Consider the following 18,278-nt stretch of genomic DNA (forward strand, 5'->3'; position numbering starts at 1 on the left):
AGTGCCTCCAACAGGGGTGAACTCATGCCAGAGTTACACCTACTGGAAGCAGAGTTATTTTCCATCCCTAAGTTCAAAATGGTGGCTCAACGTTCCATAAGAGGCTATAGAACAGGAATTAATTAACAGGTCTGAATTCATTTCTCATAATCAGAGCAAATTTAATTGGAGTTTGGGGCCTCGAAGGCCACATGTAACTCTCCTTCTTTCTTGCCCCTTCTGCTGATCTGCCAGACCTCTGTGGTCTTCTGTTCCTGCCTCTCTTCTCATGACACTACAAAGTGATGGAAAGGTGTCAGGGTTTGTTGTTGCTGATTATTCCACTTGAGTTATTTCAGAATTACTAGGAAATTGCTATCACGTTGTACTGTGGGTGACTAGCACTAGAATGCACATACCATTTATGACATTCAGCTGAAGACAAGCAGCCTTTTCCGCATTCTGTTCTTCCAATTGGCACACAATAAACACTTTAGCGAGCAATAAACTATCTCCATCGGGGTGTTCTTTGGCACCAGGTTTCATATTATTACCTTAATATCTGATTTCCTCATGACATCGGAAGAGTACTTGTGGCTTTATTTTCTTAAAGTCCTTTTATTTGTATATACCCTCTGAATACTCTTCTTCCTGTCTCCCTATATTATTTCGGTATTTATTTTCTTTTTTCCTCCTTCCTTGCAGGGCTTTTGAGCTTTTCTCATAACTTCATTTTCCCCCTTCGGGACCAGTGTTACCTGTTTTCCCTGTTTAATAATGTTGTTGTTCCATCCACCAGGATGATTGTTTTACCTTGTAGCTCCTTTCCTCTTCTGGCCTCTCTGCAAAGTTTACCTATTCAGTGGCCAGAATATTGCGCCATTTAGGAAGACTAGATCCCTCTTTTTCTTTTTCTCTCTTCAGTCTGAACATGTTCCCATCCCTATGCTCAGTTCCTGCTTGTCATCTTAAGGGAACTGGTCCGTCTCGTAACCTATCTTGAGTGAGTTGAGGGAAAGTCAGCAAGACTGCTTTTAGAGAAAGTATATTGTTAAGTTTCATTTCACTTGAAAATTGAGTCAGATGAACTTTTGAATGTTTAATGCCTTACATGTTCAGAATATCCAAGGCATTGTGAAAGTCCTCCACCCCTACACACAGAGACAGACACGGCAATGCAAAATTTTCTTGTGTGGGTCATTTTGCATAAAGCAATAAGCAGTATATGAAGGCAAATGTTGAGATTCCTCACCAGGTAAAACATTTGGTTAGGGAAGCACAGAAAAATTTTAATAAGATAAGTTAAACTCTTTGGGTGGAGGAGGGACATACAGGAAAACCTGATGTGATTGGGAACACAATTGCCATATACAGAAAAAGTATGGTAACACGACATTTGGTATTGGAGGGAATAAATGCAGACTACAGCCCGTTCAGAAGTTCTGAACAACTTACTTTATTAGTTCTTTTTACACACCAGCACTGTTTGCTTTTATTTTTATACCCCCACCCCCAGTAGCTGAAGGTGTCTGGGAAGTTCACAACAATTAATCAAAATGTAAAATATACAGTAAAAGTATACATTCAATAAAGTGCAGTAGAAAATTCCAGTATGCAAAAGTGGAAGCACACCCTAAAACTGGGTGCATATAAGTGGGCGAGGGTTACTTACTTCCCTCCAAGAGGGACCACGTGCTGCTGCTTTTGGAAGAGAAAGAAACCGAATGAGTTACAGAACTACAAAAGGAATGAACAGAGCGAGCAGATGTTGATGCAACACATTTTCTATCACCCCCTCCTATCTGGAAGCATGCAGAGTCGTTCCTATTATCCAACAGGGAAGCTTTGTCTATTGTGAAATTGGTTTCAGCCAAACCAAATTTTAAGGCAAATGTTGAGGTTCCTGCTGAAATAAAACATCTGAAAGATTTGGGTTGGGTGGGGGTAGGACGGGAGGAGAATTGTTGGTAAGACAATTGACACATAATAATTTTTCTTCCCCTCTTGATTAGATCATAGTAAGGCAATTGGGATCTACTTGTAGCTCTGTAGGCAATTTGTAATAGATAGCAAAGGCTACACATTTCTAAGGGCTTCACAATAACTGGGGAAATTATAGGTAAAAAACATACAATCTCCACCATTCTCTTTCTGTGCTAATTGCTCATTGTTTTCACTTGATGTTCTTCACCTATAAAATAAAGAGTATTAATTTGCTGTCTTTGACTAAGCATTTATTCAGCTCTATTGACCATTTTAGTTTTGTGAGAATCCCTGATCTGTACAAATTCAGATGGAGCTACCCTCAGCTTTTGGGCTTCCTTCTCCCCTAATTAACAAACATTGGGGGTTTAAAAAAAACAAAGCCTGAAGTCTCCCCATCGCTGGACTAGAGCACATTCAGACAGTCCTGAAATGTAAGAACACTTCCCTGTACCCGACTATTATTCTGCACTGTTTGTTTGACATACATCTCTTTCTAGCAGCCATTTTAAACCACTGAAACCCTTCCCTTTTTTGGAAGCTCAGCATGGCCCACAATCGAACATTAAAATCTATTAAAACAATGGTAAACCAAATATCCACTTAAAATCAAAGAGCAAATCTCTAAACAGACAACAGCAGTAAAAGCAGTTTTAAAGTATCAGCATTCTCTGAAAGCTCCCTATATGGAAACAAGTGGAAGGATACTCTTTTGGGTGTGTTGTCTTTTCAAAAATAATGCATGCATAGATAAATAACTCACATACTAAAAAAAAATAATTCAAATTGAAAATTTTAAAATATTTCCAGCAAAGAGAAAGTCTTCTACTTGATAATCTTAAAATGGTAGCTTAATTCCATAACAGAAATAAAAGGTGACCGGAAGTAAAAAGCTGTCTTTCTATCTTTTGTTTATTATTATTATTATTATTATTATTATTATTATTATTATTATTATTATTACAGCATTTCTATGCCGCCCCTTGCTGAAGCCTCGGGGCGGCTTACAACACAATAAAATACATTGAAGTACAATAGAACGTAATAAATTACCTCCAGTTACATAAATACAAAGAATATGCTGGGATACGCACATAATCATATAAAGTTAAAATTAACAGTATAAAATAAGTGAATAAAGAATATAGTTTACTGCCCCCAGTTCTATAAATTTAGTGAGCTTTGTCAATTCTGCAGTTTTCCAGAGGTTTTTTTTTTTTTTTTGAACCATTCTGAAATTCAGGGATTGAATATAATTCTTCCAGTTTGTGCCACCAAAATTATCCCTGTGGTTATTAAATTACAAATTAACTCCTTTTCCTCTGAAACAAGCTGCTCTAAATAACTAAATGAAAGACTCGACCAGCATAGTCAAATATACCATCAGCAAGATATTGCTGCAGAGTGGCCCAGACACTGAGGAGTCCTGGAATCCACATCCAAGAAGACTGGCTGAGGCATCAGTATTGCGATGGGAAGCTCAATGCTTGGGAATTGAGCTCAGCCTGATTCAGCCCCGTATTGCATTATAGCAGACGGTGCAGTTGCCAGTCTGGCCTCAGTGCCAGAGGAGGCTCCATGCATGTATTGCCCGAGGTGGTGGGAACCAGAGAACGAGAGGGTTCTGTGGTTTGCAGATGTCACTGACCTTGAGACATCCAATCGATATGGTGGGAGCAGTGACGCCCTGAGTCACTGCAGTGGGAATAGCAGTCAGAAGAGGGTTGCTAACTAGGCCTCCCCTGGTATTTCAAGTAGGACCTGACTGACAAGCCCTTGACGAGATCAAGGTCTTTTATATCTGCAAGATTCAAACTCTTTTGGTCAATTGTGTCGATACTGATTCACTATCAAGTCTATGCATGCCAGTCTTTTTCCTGGAAATACGCTGGGTCCTGCTGTGAAGAAGCCAGTGGTTTGTGTTGCTGGGTTTGAGCTCAGAGAGCTATTTCTCAAGCCTTCAGAATGAGTGTCTGTGAAAGCTGATCAGAGAAGTAAAGGCCTGAATCCATACAGTGTCTCATGTTGCATGGCTTGAAGGGCAGGGTAGCCCAGTTCTCACAGCAGATGTGAACTCTTGGGACAACCACACCAAGCATGTTCCTTTCTTGGTATTTGAAAACATGCTTTCAATATAGAAACAGAGCAAGGCAGAAGGGGTCTCCCGGGCCATTTAGTCTGATCCCCTGACTCTGCCTACTATATTCTGAGGTGATTTCAAATAATATTGACCCTTTGAGGTTGTCCAAGTACTTTAAATAATTTGAATCTCTCAAATTATCCCTTTCCATGTAGATCATTTTGCTTTACTGAAAGGTTTTGGTAGTTTGGTACTCGTTTTCCTGCCTTGTTATTAATCCTCTATCAAGTGCGGTGAAACATGGCACTGAAATAAATTCTTAAAAATTTGTGTCAGTCTTCCGCAGCACCAAGTTCCTCATCTCCATCAGCCTTGAAAGGGTGTTAATTGCCATGAGATGATTCAGCTCCCACCTACAAATAAGGCATTTTTTGAAAAAGTAATGAGTTTTGTCCATTCTACCTGAGTTAAAATGTCTGAGAAAATGAACAAACAATGCACATAAGATGCTAGAGGTCAAAGACAGTGACCCCACAAAGTGCTTAAGGGCCCAATCCCATGCTCCTTCAGAAAGGAAACCGTCCAGAAACTCCCAGTATAACCCAGGCTACAAGGCTAGTTGGAAAATACTGGGATATGTAGCACTGTTTCCTGTCTAAATGTAAGTAGGATTGTACCCTTAATAATTCTTAATATCTGCAGATGTTTAACACACAGCCTAATATTTCTATGTATTGTACAAAAAGAGTATAGAGGGTGGAAAAAAGAGACTGTGTTCATAATAGAGGAATTATTCATTTTCCTTGACATCACTACAAATGGTGTTAATAGTAACTCACAGGTTTACAGAACTGCTTCACAAACTTGATTGTTATTTTTAATTATTTTTTTCAGTTGGAGCTTTCCTTCTGACCCTGCAAAGAATTTTTTAATCTTAGCTATCATTTTACACTGTACTTAGCAATTTGGTTTTTGGGGTCACTTTTATGTCTGTTGTGTCTGCAAGCATTAGCCACCAGTCTGTTTAACTCTCACCTCAGTAGTTGTCATGACATAAGGCCAACTCTTAGTCACGGGCTTAATTTCTCATGGGTTTAATTTTAATTTAAGGCATTTCAGATCAGGTAGTTGCAGAAGACAATGACAGGGGCAGCAAGTCACAAGCTAAGCCAGCAGGCACTGAAAAACCAACACATTCTGGATAGACTACTGATCACTGGCACATCGGTGAAAAAGTTGTCAAGGGATTAGCAAGGAAGAACCTGATTCTGACTGGCACATCGAAAAGCAACAACCAAAAATTCCCCCACTGCTTCTTGTCCACAAATTAAGCAATATCAAGAACAGCATGTTCCATTTTCCAGAAATATGTAATTTGAAATATGTAATTTATGTACTCAAATGGTTTTCTCGATGGAGGTAGCATCTTCATCTGTGCATAGTATGTGAGATCGCTGTGTTTAACAATTCTGGTCTGCTGGAGCAAATTTCAAGGTAGCCACAGTCTGTGCAACCATTTTCCTGTGTGTCGCTGTGCTGAAATAGCTTCATAGTTTTCAAAGCATCTATCCTTAGGGAGCCTCCCCTACTGGCATCTGTCAAGGGTTCTCTGCACAATGCAAAGGGCTCTTGTCCACAACCCTCTGAACCTGCTCAGCCCCTCATCCCTCCTCTAGGTGCTCCTGCAAAAAATAGTCAGACAAGTGGCTGTGACAGAGGGCCTTCCCACTTGTGGGGCTCCATTGATGGATGCACTCCCTCCACAAGGCTTGTTGTTGTTGCTGTTAGTCTTGAAGTCGTGCCCGACCCATCACGACCCCAAGGACAACATTCCTCCAGGCCTTCCTGTCCTCCACCATTGGACAGGAAGTGGAGTTTAAGTCCACTTAAACTCACGCCGACTGCTTCAGAGACTCCATCCAGCCACCTCATCCTCTGCCGGTCCTTCTTTTGTCGTTAGGTGTTCCCAGCATTAGGCTCTTCTCCAGGGAGTCCTTCCTTCTCATTAGGTGGCCAAAGTATTTCAGCCTCAGCTTCAGTATCTGGCCTTCTAAGGAGCAGTCAGGGCTGATATCCTCTAGGACTGACTGGTTTGATTGCCTTGCAGTACAAGGGTCTCAGTACCACAAGGCTTACCTAGCACTGGTTTTTCATGTGGGCATCAAGCAAATGCTTTTCTTTTCTCCCAGGCATTTGAATATGGTTGTGGCTCTTTATAGACATTTTATATCTATCTGCCTTGTTTTGCATTGTATCTTAATATTTTAAATATGCAAGTTGTGCTTCATTCTTTTAAGTGCTTGTAATCCACCTAGAAAAAGCTTGTTACTGGGCTGATTAAAAATAAGTGCAAGTCCTTATGTTAATACCATGTGGGCATTTTTAGTTCTCTTAGACCTCACCTGTTTTTCCACACCATCCTGCAGCCAGACACAAGAGGAGAGAATCAGTAGTGAGGGGCAAAAGCCAGTGGCCCTTGAGAGAAGGTTGCCCGTCATTACTGATGTTCTCTTTAAGGAACCCTGCAATGCTTCTGAGAAACCTCAGGTTTCCACCAATTTACAAACAGCAGAATAGCTTATTAAATTCCTTCTTGATTTGTAATTTTACTAATTATAACTAGAGTCTCTGAGTTTGATCTTTATCAACTCCAGACAAGTACTGTGAAGATGCGTACATTTGCATATAAATATTTTCAGATAGTGAAAATTTGGTAAGATGAGACCTTAGTAATCTCAAATGAACCATCTAATTGTAAAATTAATTTATTGTGTTTATTTTTTCTCTGCTTTACCACCACAGCTTTGATGTATCTCTGTGTTCTCACAGGTGTCTGAATGTATTAGGCCGTTCCGCAGAGTATAATGCTATTCTGTGGAAGATGCATCCCCTCTTCTTTGGTAACTTAGTTCTCATCCATCTTTCTTACAGTCAGGCATTTATCCCCTCCCCTCTTTTTGTCTAATTTGCCTTCCCCCATTTCTCTATTGCTGTTGATTAATAACTGCTTGACATATCTAATCTGCAAATCTTTCATTTTCTCAGATATTGTGCTATACACCAAAATAGCTCTTTTCATTTTAAAATGAACAATACGACTTTTCAGCACATGTGTGCTCCCTTTGAGTATGTCTTCTGGAAGACATAATACAAGCATTGTGCTGTAGCCTTGGATAAAAGGATTCCTCTCAATTTATGCCCTGGCCTCTTGGGTTCAGTATATTTTACAATATCACAAAACAAGACCATATCCCCACTAGTAATCCGCATCAGAATGACAGCAGGGGGAGAGGGTGATACTGGAAAAGTGAATGTTAGCTAAGATTAATGTTTAGAAGTTAATATTTTAAACTGACTTTACAGGTTAGTTAATTTTCACCCATGTAGCACTTTCAATTGCCTTTATGGTCTTCTATTGTGCTGCCCCAGCAGAGTCCCTCTGACGTTGTTGGAAAACCTTCATCTGTGTAAGATGATGTATTTGGAGTGCTTTCTCTGGCCAGCCATGATGACATCACAATTAGTGCTAGGCAGAAAAACACATGCCTACTTTTACAGCCCCACTCAGAGACCTAGAAAAGGGGGGTGGGTATTTTGACAAGCAGGGTGGGGAAAATCAAGGCATGTTTCAATGAGCATTTTTCAGTGTTTACTGGGACCAGGGCTGGCAAAGGACTTTCTTCATTTAACTGTAGTTTGGCTCCCTGTACAAGCAGTTTTGGAGAAGTTATCAGCAACTCAGTGACTGTTATCTTCCCACACAATACAGGACTTGAAATGATTCCATATTGTGATACAGTGTCACTGTAGAGACATGGTAGAAGGAAATGGAGATTCCTGCCAGCATCAAATGGTATTTGCTACTCTCCAAAAATTGGAAAGAACCCAACAGGATGTAACTTCTTTCCCAGGAGAGCATTAATAGTCACACTTGCACAGCCTGAAGCAGTAGTTCAAATAAGGAGTCATTGTTACTTCATAGGCCCTCCATCCAAAGTTCTTGCCATGCATGGTGCAGCTCATTGCAGAGGGGCGTTCGGTCTAGAGCCATCCCTTCCAGCAGCAGCCTCATGATTCTCTGTGCAGAATCTCACCCTCAGCCTGAGCAATTGCAGTTGCCCGAGAATGTATGGCTGAAGTGGAACTTGAGTACAGGTTTTCCTAATCTGCACTGAACTGCCCATGCACTCAGCCCATGGAGCACTGGCAGATTAGAAATCTGTCCACATTCAATTGTTTTTCCTCCTTATGTTTTACCAGCAGCTGATTGTTCTGACTGTGGAATTAGATCATTAGCAAGAGAATCATGAACTGGCTCCAGTTGTGTTCACACACCTGGTAGCCCCACTGACAAGGATGAACTGCACAGGTGTCACCAAGGGCAGAATTAGGAAGCAACAGGATAGCAGAGGTCTAATTAAAGACAGGATTTGGCCAGTGGAATCCTCATTACTGAAGATAATGCACCAGACCTGGGGGCAGGGAGGGGGGGATATACACAGCTTGACTATCAGAAGAACTGGCTCGCCCTCATATGGAGCTGGCAGTTAGGAAAAACATCATTATGCTTGCAAATTGAACAAATGTAGTCTGGAGGGAACCAAGATGAAGCAAATATGTTGCCCTGCGATATCATTTTGCAACATCTCTCCTTGGGAGCGAACCTGTGCTTTATACTGGGGGGAGAAAATTAATCTTGATGTATAAACTATTTTGCTGCAAGATCTTCTGTTCCTAATCCAAGGAGAAGGCTGTAAGGAGGATTCAAAGGCTGTAAAAAGGTTGCACCTGCAGAACATCTTCTATATTCTCTGTTTTTATTGTGGCTTGTTTACCTGTTCGCTTTTGTATGGAGTCAGTTCTCAATTTTACAAAATGGCACTAGTGCAGAGTATCTGAAACTAAATGAACTACAGTTCTGTGAAAATGAATTTTTCATTAAAGCATAATAATGCAGAAAACAAGGCTGTAAACTTCCCTCTCATACAAAACTAAACGGAATAACTGGGGATGGATAGCAGCTGCTTTGGGGCTTTTTTCCCCCAAACTGACAGCCAGCTATTACAGTGGGATGGCGGAGAAAAGAGGGAGGCATATCTGGCCATGCCCCCAAACCTGCTGTGTCTGGTTTGAAGCACAGCTATGTGCTTGCAACTGATGGATAGATAGATTGCCTTAGTTTATGTTCTTCACCTTCTTTCCTAGGGCAGCTAACAAGGTAGAAAGAAACTGTGGAAGCACCATCAAAACAGAAATAAAATGCAGCATACAAAATTCAAGCATAAAAATTACAACGGGAAGAAACCATTCAAATAGACAGTAGAATCAAAATTGTCAAATCATTTCCTATAATTTCCTATTTTGCCACAGTTTTGAACAGCATATGGGGCTGCTGTTCAAAAGGGAGCATGGGATGTGAATTCCCTTGGAAGCCAGCAAGTGCTTAATTGAGGGTGAAGTTCTCTAGATTGGTAGCCACTATATGTTGTATTCAGAGATGTACACATTTTGTTAAATCCTTTCAAGTCTGTGATTTGTGGATTGCCAAGCTTTTTTTTTTTTTTCCTTTTTCTTTTGGTTCTGTCATCTGCTCATTCATGGAATTAGATTGCTTTGTTTTTTAAACTGGGATCACATTCTAACACTTTCTCATTAGTGTTAATGTTTGCACAAGTGCACCCTATCAGTAGATCCATACATACAGATTAGCACAAACCCCTCCACGAGTGAAAAGTCTCTCTGCAAGTCTACAGAACCAACATGGCTCATGAGGGGGAAACACCACAGATTAGACAAAGCTGAACTTGCTTGAATCCACTGTGAATTTCTCCAGCATCTCTAGTTGTGTTACTGTTAGCAGTCTGTAGCCATCTACTATAGAAATGCTTCATATTCTTCCCATAAACCTGAAACCTAGCTAATATTTCAAAGTATTCATGACTTTTGAAGCATGGGTAAAATATATAAAAGGGTCTTGCAAGCTTCATTTCTTTCTTCTTCTTCTTCCCGCCTCCCCAACTTTAATTTTCAAGTCAATGCAACCTTATCTTTCCATTGTAGCTTTCCCTGGAATCCTCAACCTTTGGTCTTTTGTGAAATGTCAGTTTCAATAGCTTCATTTAGAGCTTTTACCTAGTAATGCAAAAATGCCAGTGTTTTAAAAATTTCCTAGTGTGCAAGCCTTGATATGTTCCAGGCAAGCATTGAGAGATTAAATGCATTCCATATATTTCTCCATCTTCTTGTACTTTGCAGCATCTACAGTTCTTCACTCACATTATTTGAAATATCCCAAATTAAATGGCCAAATTCATCGTATGATGGGCTGTATCCCCCCACTGCCCCCTTCTAACATGCAACTTTTGATTAAGATAATGCATTCTTTGGAGGAAGGAACTTGTCTTTGGCCTTAGGAAAGTCTATAAAGCACCATGTATTATTATTATTATTCCATATTTCTTCCTCTTGTAAGGAATGCAGTGTGGCTTACAGTCTTCCTCCCACTGCATTTTATCCTCACAACACAACTTTGTTAGGCTAAGAATCAATGACTGACCCAAAGCCACCTGGCCGAGTGGGGACTAGAACCTAGATTCCTAGTCCTGGTCCTAGTTCTAGTCCTAGTCCGAGTCCTAGCCCTAGCCGAACATTCTAACTGCTACACCACACTTGCTCTCTTTGATGATGAATTGTGATGTGCTTCACAACTGAAATCAGAACATGTATATTCCCAACAGCATACACATCATTGGGAGTAATAACTTTCTAGGGACTGGAACTGGACTTTGTCATGCTTAGAATACACACTCTGGGCTCAATGGGCAAAGTTAGTCATGATGAACTTAGGTCAAATTGGTTTCAGTGGGTCTACTCAAACCATGACTAATTCTGGATCCCACTCAATGAGAAAATGTAAAGTGCTGTGGTTGGGTTATGGGAAAATCCCCCCCCCACCGCACGCACACACACACACCCCTTTCTGTTTTCTATCCACAACAAGTTCATAGCTTTCACAAACCCCCGCATTTCCAGATCCGTGTCAAATTCCCTCTTCATGGGTGCTTCCTACAGGAGAAAGCACTTGTCCAAATGGTCAGAGTGTCCAAGAGGCATTATTCCCAAGTCTCATCTGTCCATTCCAGTTACTGTATCACTCTCTATAGTGCAGGGTTAGCGCCATGTGTGCCATGTCGTAAAATACAAAACAAAAAAGCACATAGTTTAAAGCTCTTGCTGCAAGTAACTAACCTCAAGAGAGGCATCCCAATTTTTTAGAGTAAGGAGTAGTCCATGCAAAAGCTGAGCAACACCCAAACAATGAGGAACAAAGACAAGTGGCTGTTTGAGGAACCCTAGAAGGCTGCTTTGCTACCCCAAACATCCTGGTTCTAGTACTCAGCTTTCTTCCCTGCTCCAAAAGAACAGCTGGTGATCCGCTGCCATGCCATGCCCTTCATAGCCACCACTCCCGACAAGGAGTAACAAGAGCCAGACTGCTTTGTCGCTCCGCTAGAAAGGCTTTGGTGGTGGCAGTGCTGATGGCCGTACCACCCACAGTGCATGTTGTCCCTGCCAATGTCAAGCTCCGAAAAGATGGAGTACATGCAACTGATTTGGACCAGAAGTCGGTCTGTCCAGCTAGACTAGGGGTGGACAGAAGGAAAATCTCCAGATGTTTGGGACTCCCAGAGCATGTCCAGTGTCAAAAATGCTGGGAGCAGAATGTCAAAGACATCTTGAGATCACTGTGTAGCAGCTCTCCACCCTCACTGACTCAAGTCTTGGTTTGCCCTATTTGGAGGTGGTAAGGGGTGAACTGGGACTTTCTTCATGCTGTTTCACTATATCACTATGGACCTTTCCAAAAATTAGGCGCAAAATTGTTCCAAGTACCTGTAAAAACAAGGTAGTTGCCACTTCACCTGTAGTTTGCAAGTGACAAATTGCACCTCTGTGATAAAACTGGGGCCCTTATTAAGGGCTAGTGTGTTGTTTCAAATGTCATCCAGCATTTTTTCCCCAAACAAGGTTTTAGAAACAGTGCTACAGTATTTCTGACAGGATGACTAACAGGATACTATCCTGAATTATGATTTTGACTACTGGGGCAATTAAGTTAAAAATTTGCAGATCACAATGAGGCGCAGTTAGGTCATCAAGCTATTTGCATTTTCTTTTCCAATGTTGCTTTTCTTTGTTTCCTGCCATTTCATGGGGCCCTTTCCTTCTCTCCTAATGAGTTCTCGGAGGTGTGCTAATGAACACTGGCTACAGAGAGGCAGGCGGTATGTGTCATGTTACTTTTCTTTTGTGTCCCCATATTGCTTTCTGTTGAAACAATGATCAGTGGGGATAATTTAATTAAATGATGCACTGAAATCTAAAATCCAGATCTGATGCACAGAGAGCTACAATGCAGAGTTCTTGTGTAGACTGGGGAGTTCTCAATGCTGCTGGTGTTTGTATGGCGTATACATCAATATCTGTTATCCACAGATAGTTTGCAGTGTAGCAGGTATGAAATGCTCCTGACATATCCCAGCATTGCCATCACGCCTGCAAAACAAGATCCCATGGAAACATGCTGTCAAGTGCTCATCTTTGGCCATAAAGCAACCTTGGGCATCTCCAAAGTGTTTCAATAATGCTTCTTTCTCTCCCTCTCCCCTCCCACTAGGACGTAATTGGAAAAGCGCTGCAGTATATTGGAACATATGGAGAGCTCAGTAATACAGAGCAAGTTGTGGCTCTGATTGATGAGGAAATGTGTATCAACTGTGGCAAATGCTACATGACCTGTAATGATTCTGGCTACCAGGTAAGAGCACAGCTGTAATTAGCAAAAAGACGCTGTGAGTTATCTTTTTGCTGCTGAGGCAGAAGGAATCCAGTGTCTGTTGATAGGCATGTGGGAAAAGGAGATTTACAAGATACTGGAAATTAACACTGGCACACTCCCAGGTACAGACTGCATGAACCGTGTCTGATCCATTCGCAGAGGTTGTCAATAAAGCGGGTTTCTTAGAGGCTTGGGATGCAGGGAGTGTTCCCCACCCCCACCGCCTGTTTCCTACTGCACAGCATCTCTTGCTATGCTGCTAAGTCCCCCTGTGTTGAGGGCTGCAGAAAATGATTAAAGACACGATGCATCCAGAAAACATTGAACTGAAAGCATTACTTTGCTTGATGATTCCCTTTCATGGTACACACTATGGCAATGATTTGATTTAAGTAAACCTCAGTTAATTTAACTGATTCAGTGGCAGCATCGGGACTGGGAACATTTAAGCCTTGGGTATCTCTTCTCTTCATTTTTTAACAGTTTGATCTGCTTTAAAGGCCCCGTTGAATATAAAGTTCATGACGAGTCCAGTTTAACATTAAAAAAGATTTTCATATCCTAAAAGCATTGTCCAACGCATGATGCAGTAAATTGCACAATGTATATTTCCATTCTCCTTCGATTATCAAAAAAGCCCTGTAGAGGAATCAGGAGGGTGAAATACTGGTAAAAAAATTCAATAGGTCCAGTATACCCTAATAGCCCAATATGGGTTTTCAAAAGAAGGTTATAAAAAAGAAATGGATATTATAGGTTTTGCGCCATGGGATTGTCATCTTCTGCATCAGGTTAAAACCAGCATGGGGGAGAATTAACATTATAGGGTAAAATTCAAGCCTACATTCCAACACATACAGAGGAAGTGCAATCCAGGAGTCCCTGGGTGAGCAACATGGGGACTGTAGGATTGTTTAAATTCCCCTTCAGAGATCTGAGGCAGCACTCTGGCCTTGGAGCGAGAAGTCAGAGATGCCCCCTCTTCCCCTGCCTGATTGAAGCCACTGTGAAAAGAATCGCACTGGTTGCCTTCCAAATGTGGAAAAGCACCATCAGAGGAGTGTTCCAGTGGGCTGGGAGGGGAGTATCCTGAAGGGGCCAGGATATGAGTTACCTCTGAGCCTCCTGAAGTTTCCTTCCTCCTTGAGGGCCCATCCAGTAAAATCTGCAGAGTGAGATTGAAGATCACTTCCGAAATCCCTTCTCACCCTGCATTTGATGATCAAATGATTCTCGGTTCAGGAGCTTCCAATCCCCAAGGGATGGGCTTGCTTGACTGCAGGTTGAGAGAAGGCTACCCCCAAAAAGGTTTTGTCTTGCAACTCCTCCAAGAGCAGAGATTTCTTTCATTTTCTTGGGGAATCTTTTTCTAGTGTTTACCTCTTTCAATCCTCACCGCCTCAGTCGCCACACTGCAGTCTTCCTCTGATGCATTTCTTTCCCCGTAGCTCCACTGGTCAGATCCAATTTGTATTTCTGCTTAAGGTTAGCTGGCAAAGCACATGATCTGCACACCGCCTGCAAGCAGGAACCAAACTGTTTGTAAAGTTCATTTTTAGATATCCAAGGTTACTGCAAAATCAGGGCCTGGAGCAAAACAGCCTGTCTGAGTCCACAGAGATATTTCCCAAGAAAAGGGTTAATGCAAGTAAACATTAAGTTAAAAAGCCTGCTTCACACAGTAGAAAACTATGGAAACAGAAGATAAGAGAGCCACCAGTGCTGAGTTTGTCTTACAGAGTACTGTTATCAAACACCATCGTAGTCTAATAAAAAGGTGCTATAATATGTTATAGTGACAGTGCAAAGTAATTTAGTTTGCTTGCAACTACAATAATGTTCTGGTGCTGTTTCTTTTAAATGTTGCCTTATGAATACCAAAGGTAGTTAATCTGAAATGAAACAAACAAGCAAAAATGAACATAGTTAAAATCTCCAGCCAACCAGTATTTTAATCCAAAGTAAGGCAGCATATTAAAAATAAAGCCTTTCCATGCGTGCAAGACAGCACACAGTGGCAGTCAGTGCACACATTCCTAGTGCTTCAGTTGTGGAAGCCCACCTAAAAGTCGTGTGTCATGACTGAGAATCTCTGTGCACGAACAATGCATATGACAAAGCTAGTTGGCGAGGCCAGGACATGATGGGGTCTCTTATCCATGGTGCTCTTATGTATTCAACCTCCTGAGTTCTCCTGGGTCAGTTCAAGTGTGCCTTGTCCACCGACTTTGCTGCTTGTCTCTTTGGTTATACCCCACTGATTCAGGTATGTGCAAAGACTTGTGTTTGTGTGAATCCAGGTATTCCCATGTTTATTGCTTACTGTGACAAGTGCCACGTTAGGTGTGCAGCTAGGAAAAGAGAACACACACACACACACACACGAGAGAGAGAGAGAGAGAGAGAGAGAGAGAGAGAGAGAGAGAGAGAGAATGAATATATTGTTAGATGACTGGAATTGCTTAGCTTTTCAGATGTAGAGTAACAAGCATGACCTTGGCTACACTACAGGACTTTTCCAGGTGTTTGTGTAAGAGTCTTCAAGGTGGTCCAGATGTTTTGAAAAGAGGTGCATCATTCAAGAAAATTAATCAGAGAGCCAAGAATAGCTGCAGATCACCACTCAGGGAATATACATTGGGTGGGAAAAACATACTTGTTTCTGTACTTTATACAGTACATAACATATGAAATGGGCATTCATTTGTTTGTTTTAGATAGCTTTCATTATGATAGGAAAATAAAAATAAAGGGGAAAAGCAAATAAGACAATGACATTCGGGAAAAATCATTTGGTACAATCCATATAGAATTGAGCTCTTTATTTTTTCTGTAATAATAATGTCAGTAAATCTTCAGGCTCTGAAAGACCGACTTCACAAAAAACACAAGTATCTTTATGGAAGTTAACTATCATGGGCACAACTTGCCCTAATGTTTGATCCTGCTTTTAACAAGTGAAGCATGTTTGAGAAAGAGACAGAGTGGGAGAGATTTGTACCAGGACACAAGTTGCTTCTCTGTTTTTAATTTTCCAAAATGCATTTTCTTAACAGTTGAAACTGTTACTATAGCTGCAATGCGGTAACAAACAAAGATGTCTCCGAGCACCTCAACTACAGGAAATGCAGATGCTAAAAATGGGGTTGCTTTTGACCTTTTCTGTGAGTGACATCAGTGCTGTTTATTTCTGCTTGCAGGCTATACAATTTGATCCAGAAATCCACCTGCCCACTGTTACCGACAGTTGTACAGGCTGCACTCTGTGTCTCAGTGTCTGCCCTGTTATTGACTGCATCCGAATGGTTTCCAGGACAACACCTTATGAACCAAAGAGAGGCCTGCCCTTAGCTGTGAACCCAGTGTGCTGAGGTGATCAGACCAGCAGTTAAAGTGAACCTTACATTTGCTTGATTCTATTGATTTGCTTTCTAATTAGTACCAGCAACTCCAACTATGTTAAAAAAGAAAAATAACCTGATGATGGCAGCCATTATAAGACTGGCTGTGTTTTCCAATCTCTCTTTTTTTAAAGTCTTTGGACAAGCAGCAGTTAGTTTGTCAGATGTTGCTTGTCCTTGTCTTTCCTGAGAAGCATAACTTGTTTTTTCTCCCCTTTTGCAAATTGCTGTGTGTTCTGATGATTTGGGTGATTTTCTATCCACTAACAACCTGCAAAATTAGAGGAACTTTTTCTAAGCCACTAATCCCTGACATGTGGACAAACTTCGTTACCAGGGAAACATTTAGTAATTACACATTTCCTTTCCTTTTAAAAGTGTTTTTTAAAAGATGTAATTAACTACATATCACACAAACAAAGCAATGTGGATTGTGTGTGTGTGTTTACAGAAAGATATAAAACAGAGGTTTAAATGGGTATTTTTGAACTATTAATCAGCTTCAACGGCTGCAGCATATGGCACTCGATTACCTTAAGTCTTCCTAAATTCTACCTCTGACTAGACATTAGAAACTGCATTTGCAAATACAGTGCACTCTTTGCCATTTAATGTTTTTTCACTTGGTAGCATGATTTCTTTGTTTCCCTTAATGAACCTCCAGAGCATGCCAATTAGCCGTATTCTTTCAAATGTAAGCATTAGCTCAAGAATCTGATTTATAGTGGGTTTCTGTTGCATCAATGTGCTGTTAGAAGAGGATATTAGCAGTAGCAGCCTGTGTGGCACAGAGAGGTCCAAAAGATGGGGCATATCTTATCTCCTCGGAATTAAGGTGGCATATAGTACCTGCTGAATGCCGTCCGGCTATACAGGTGTCTGTTTCTTTGCAGGGCTGAGTGAATGGAGGGGAACTTGCAAGTGTCTACTATCTTCCTCTCTTCCTCTCCCCCACCTGCCCCACTAAGCTTGCAGCCCTAGCATGCCAGGCCATTCCTATTCCCAGACCCCTTTACTTAGCACTGGTTTGCCCTTATCTGGAGTACTGTGTCTAGTTCTGGGCACCACAGTTTAAGAAAGATGCAGACAAGCTGGAAAGGGTTCAGAGGAGGGCGACCGCGATGATCCAGGGGCTGGAAACAAAGCCCTATAAGGGGAGTTTGGAAGAACTGGGCATGTTTTGCCTCAAGAAGAGAAGACTTGAAGGGAGAGAGATTAGCACTTTTCAAATACTTGAAAGGCTGTCACAAAGAGGAAGGACAGGATCTCTCCTCACTCATCCCAGAGCACAGGACCCGGAATGATGGGCTCAAGTTGCAGGAAGTCAGATTCCAGCTAGACATCAGGAAAAATTTCCTGACTGTTAGAGCAGTACAGCAATGGAACCAATGACCCAGGGAGGTGGTGGGCTCTCCCATGAGAGGCATTCAAGATGCAGCTGGACAGCCATCTGAGAGGGATGGTTTAACATGGAGTCCTGCAGTGAGCAGGGGTTTGGCCTGATGGCCTTCTGGCCCCTTCCAGCTCTACTGTTCTATGATTCTATGATTAACAATTGCCCATTCCTTTACCTTATTTGCAATCTCTGGGAAGCCTGCTCCTCTTGGGGAAACTGACACACATCCCATCTCCATAAAGGGAATGGACATGTGGTACACTGGGAGCTGAACTGGATCCAGCCATTGACCTAGGTGTAGCTGGGGATACAAGAGGGCTGCAGTGGACAAGCCTGTTGCTGCAAACTCATATGGAAGCCACAAGTAGCAATGTAGGAAGCTACTCAGCAGCAGCCTGGGAGGATCCCTTCCCGAAGGCACAGAATTGGGCAAGTGGAGAGCACAGCACAAATAACAATGATGGTTTGTACCATCCACCAGGAGAGTGGAAATTGCTGGCTGGCCAGATTCTTCCTTTCTCCTGTAGCCACCGATCAAGGACAGACCACATTTGTTCTGGAGGATCCGAAGACCTTCCAGAGCAGATTTGGGGCATGCAG

The 18,278-nt window shown here is 41.7% G+C and overlaps 1 protein-coding gene across 5 annotated transcripts in view; it reads left to right on the top strand.

Annotated features, from left to right (window-relative positions):
• Positions 1-17,434, top strand: part of DPYD (dihydropyrimidine dehydrogenase) — a 538,071-nt gene extending 520,637 nt beyond the window's left edge. For all 5 annotated transcript variants that reach the window (XM_044432357.1, XM_044432358.1, XM_044432361.1 and 2 more), the window contains 2 exons: positions 12,720-12,860; positions 16,082-17,434. In XM_044432357.1, coding sequence (XP_044288292.1) covers positions 12,720-12,860; positions 16,082-16,252 — 312 coding nt within the window. In that variant the 3' untranslated portion in view covers positions 16,253-17,434. The remainder of the gene's footprint in view (positions 1-12,719; positions 12,861-16,081) is intronic.
• Positions 17,435-18,278: the final 844 nt, after the last annotated feature.

The sequence above is a fragment of the Varanus komodoensis genome, unplaced genomic scaffold, assembly GCF_004798865.1.
Source record: "Varanus komodoensis strain SLA01 unplaced genomic scaffold, ASM479886v1 scaffold24, whole genome shotgun sequence".
In the NCBI taxonomy this organism is placed as follows: domain Eukaryota; kingdom Metazoa; phylum Chordata; class Lepidosauria; order Squamata; family Varanidae; genus Varanus; species Varanus komodoensis.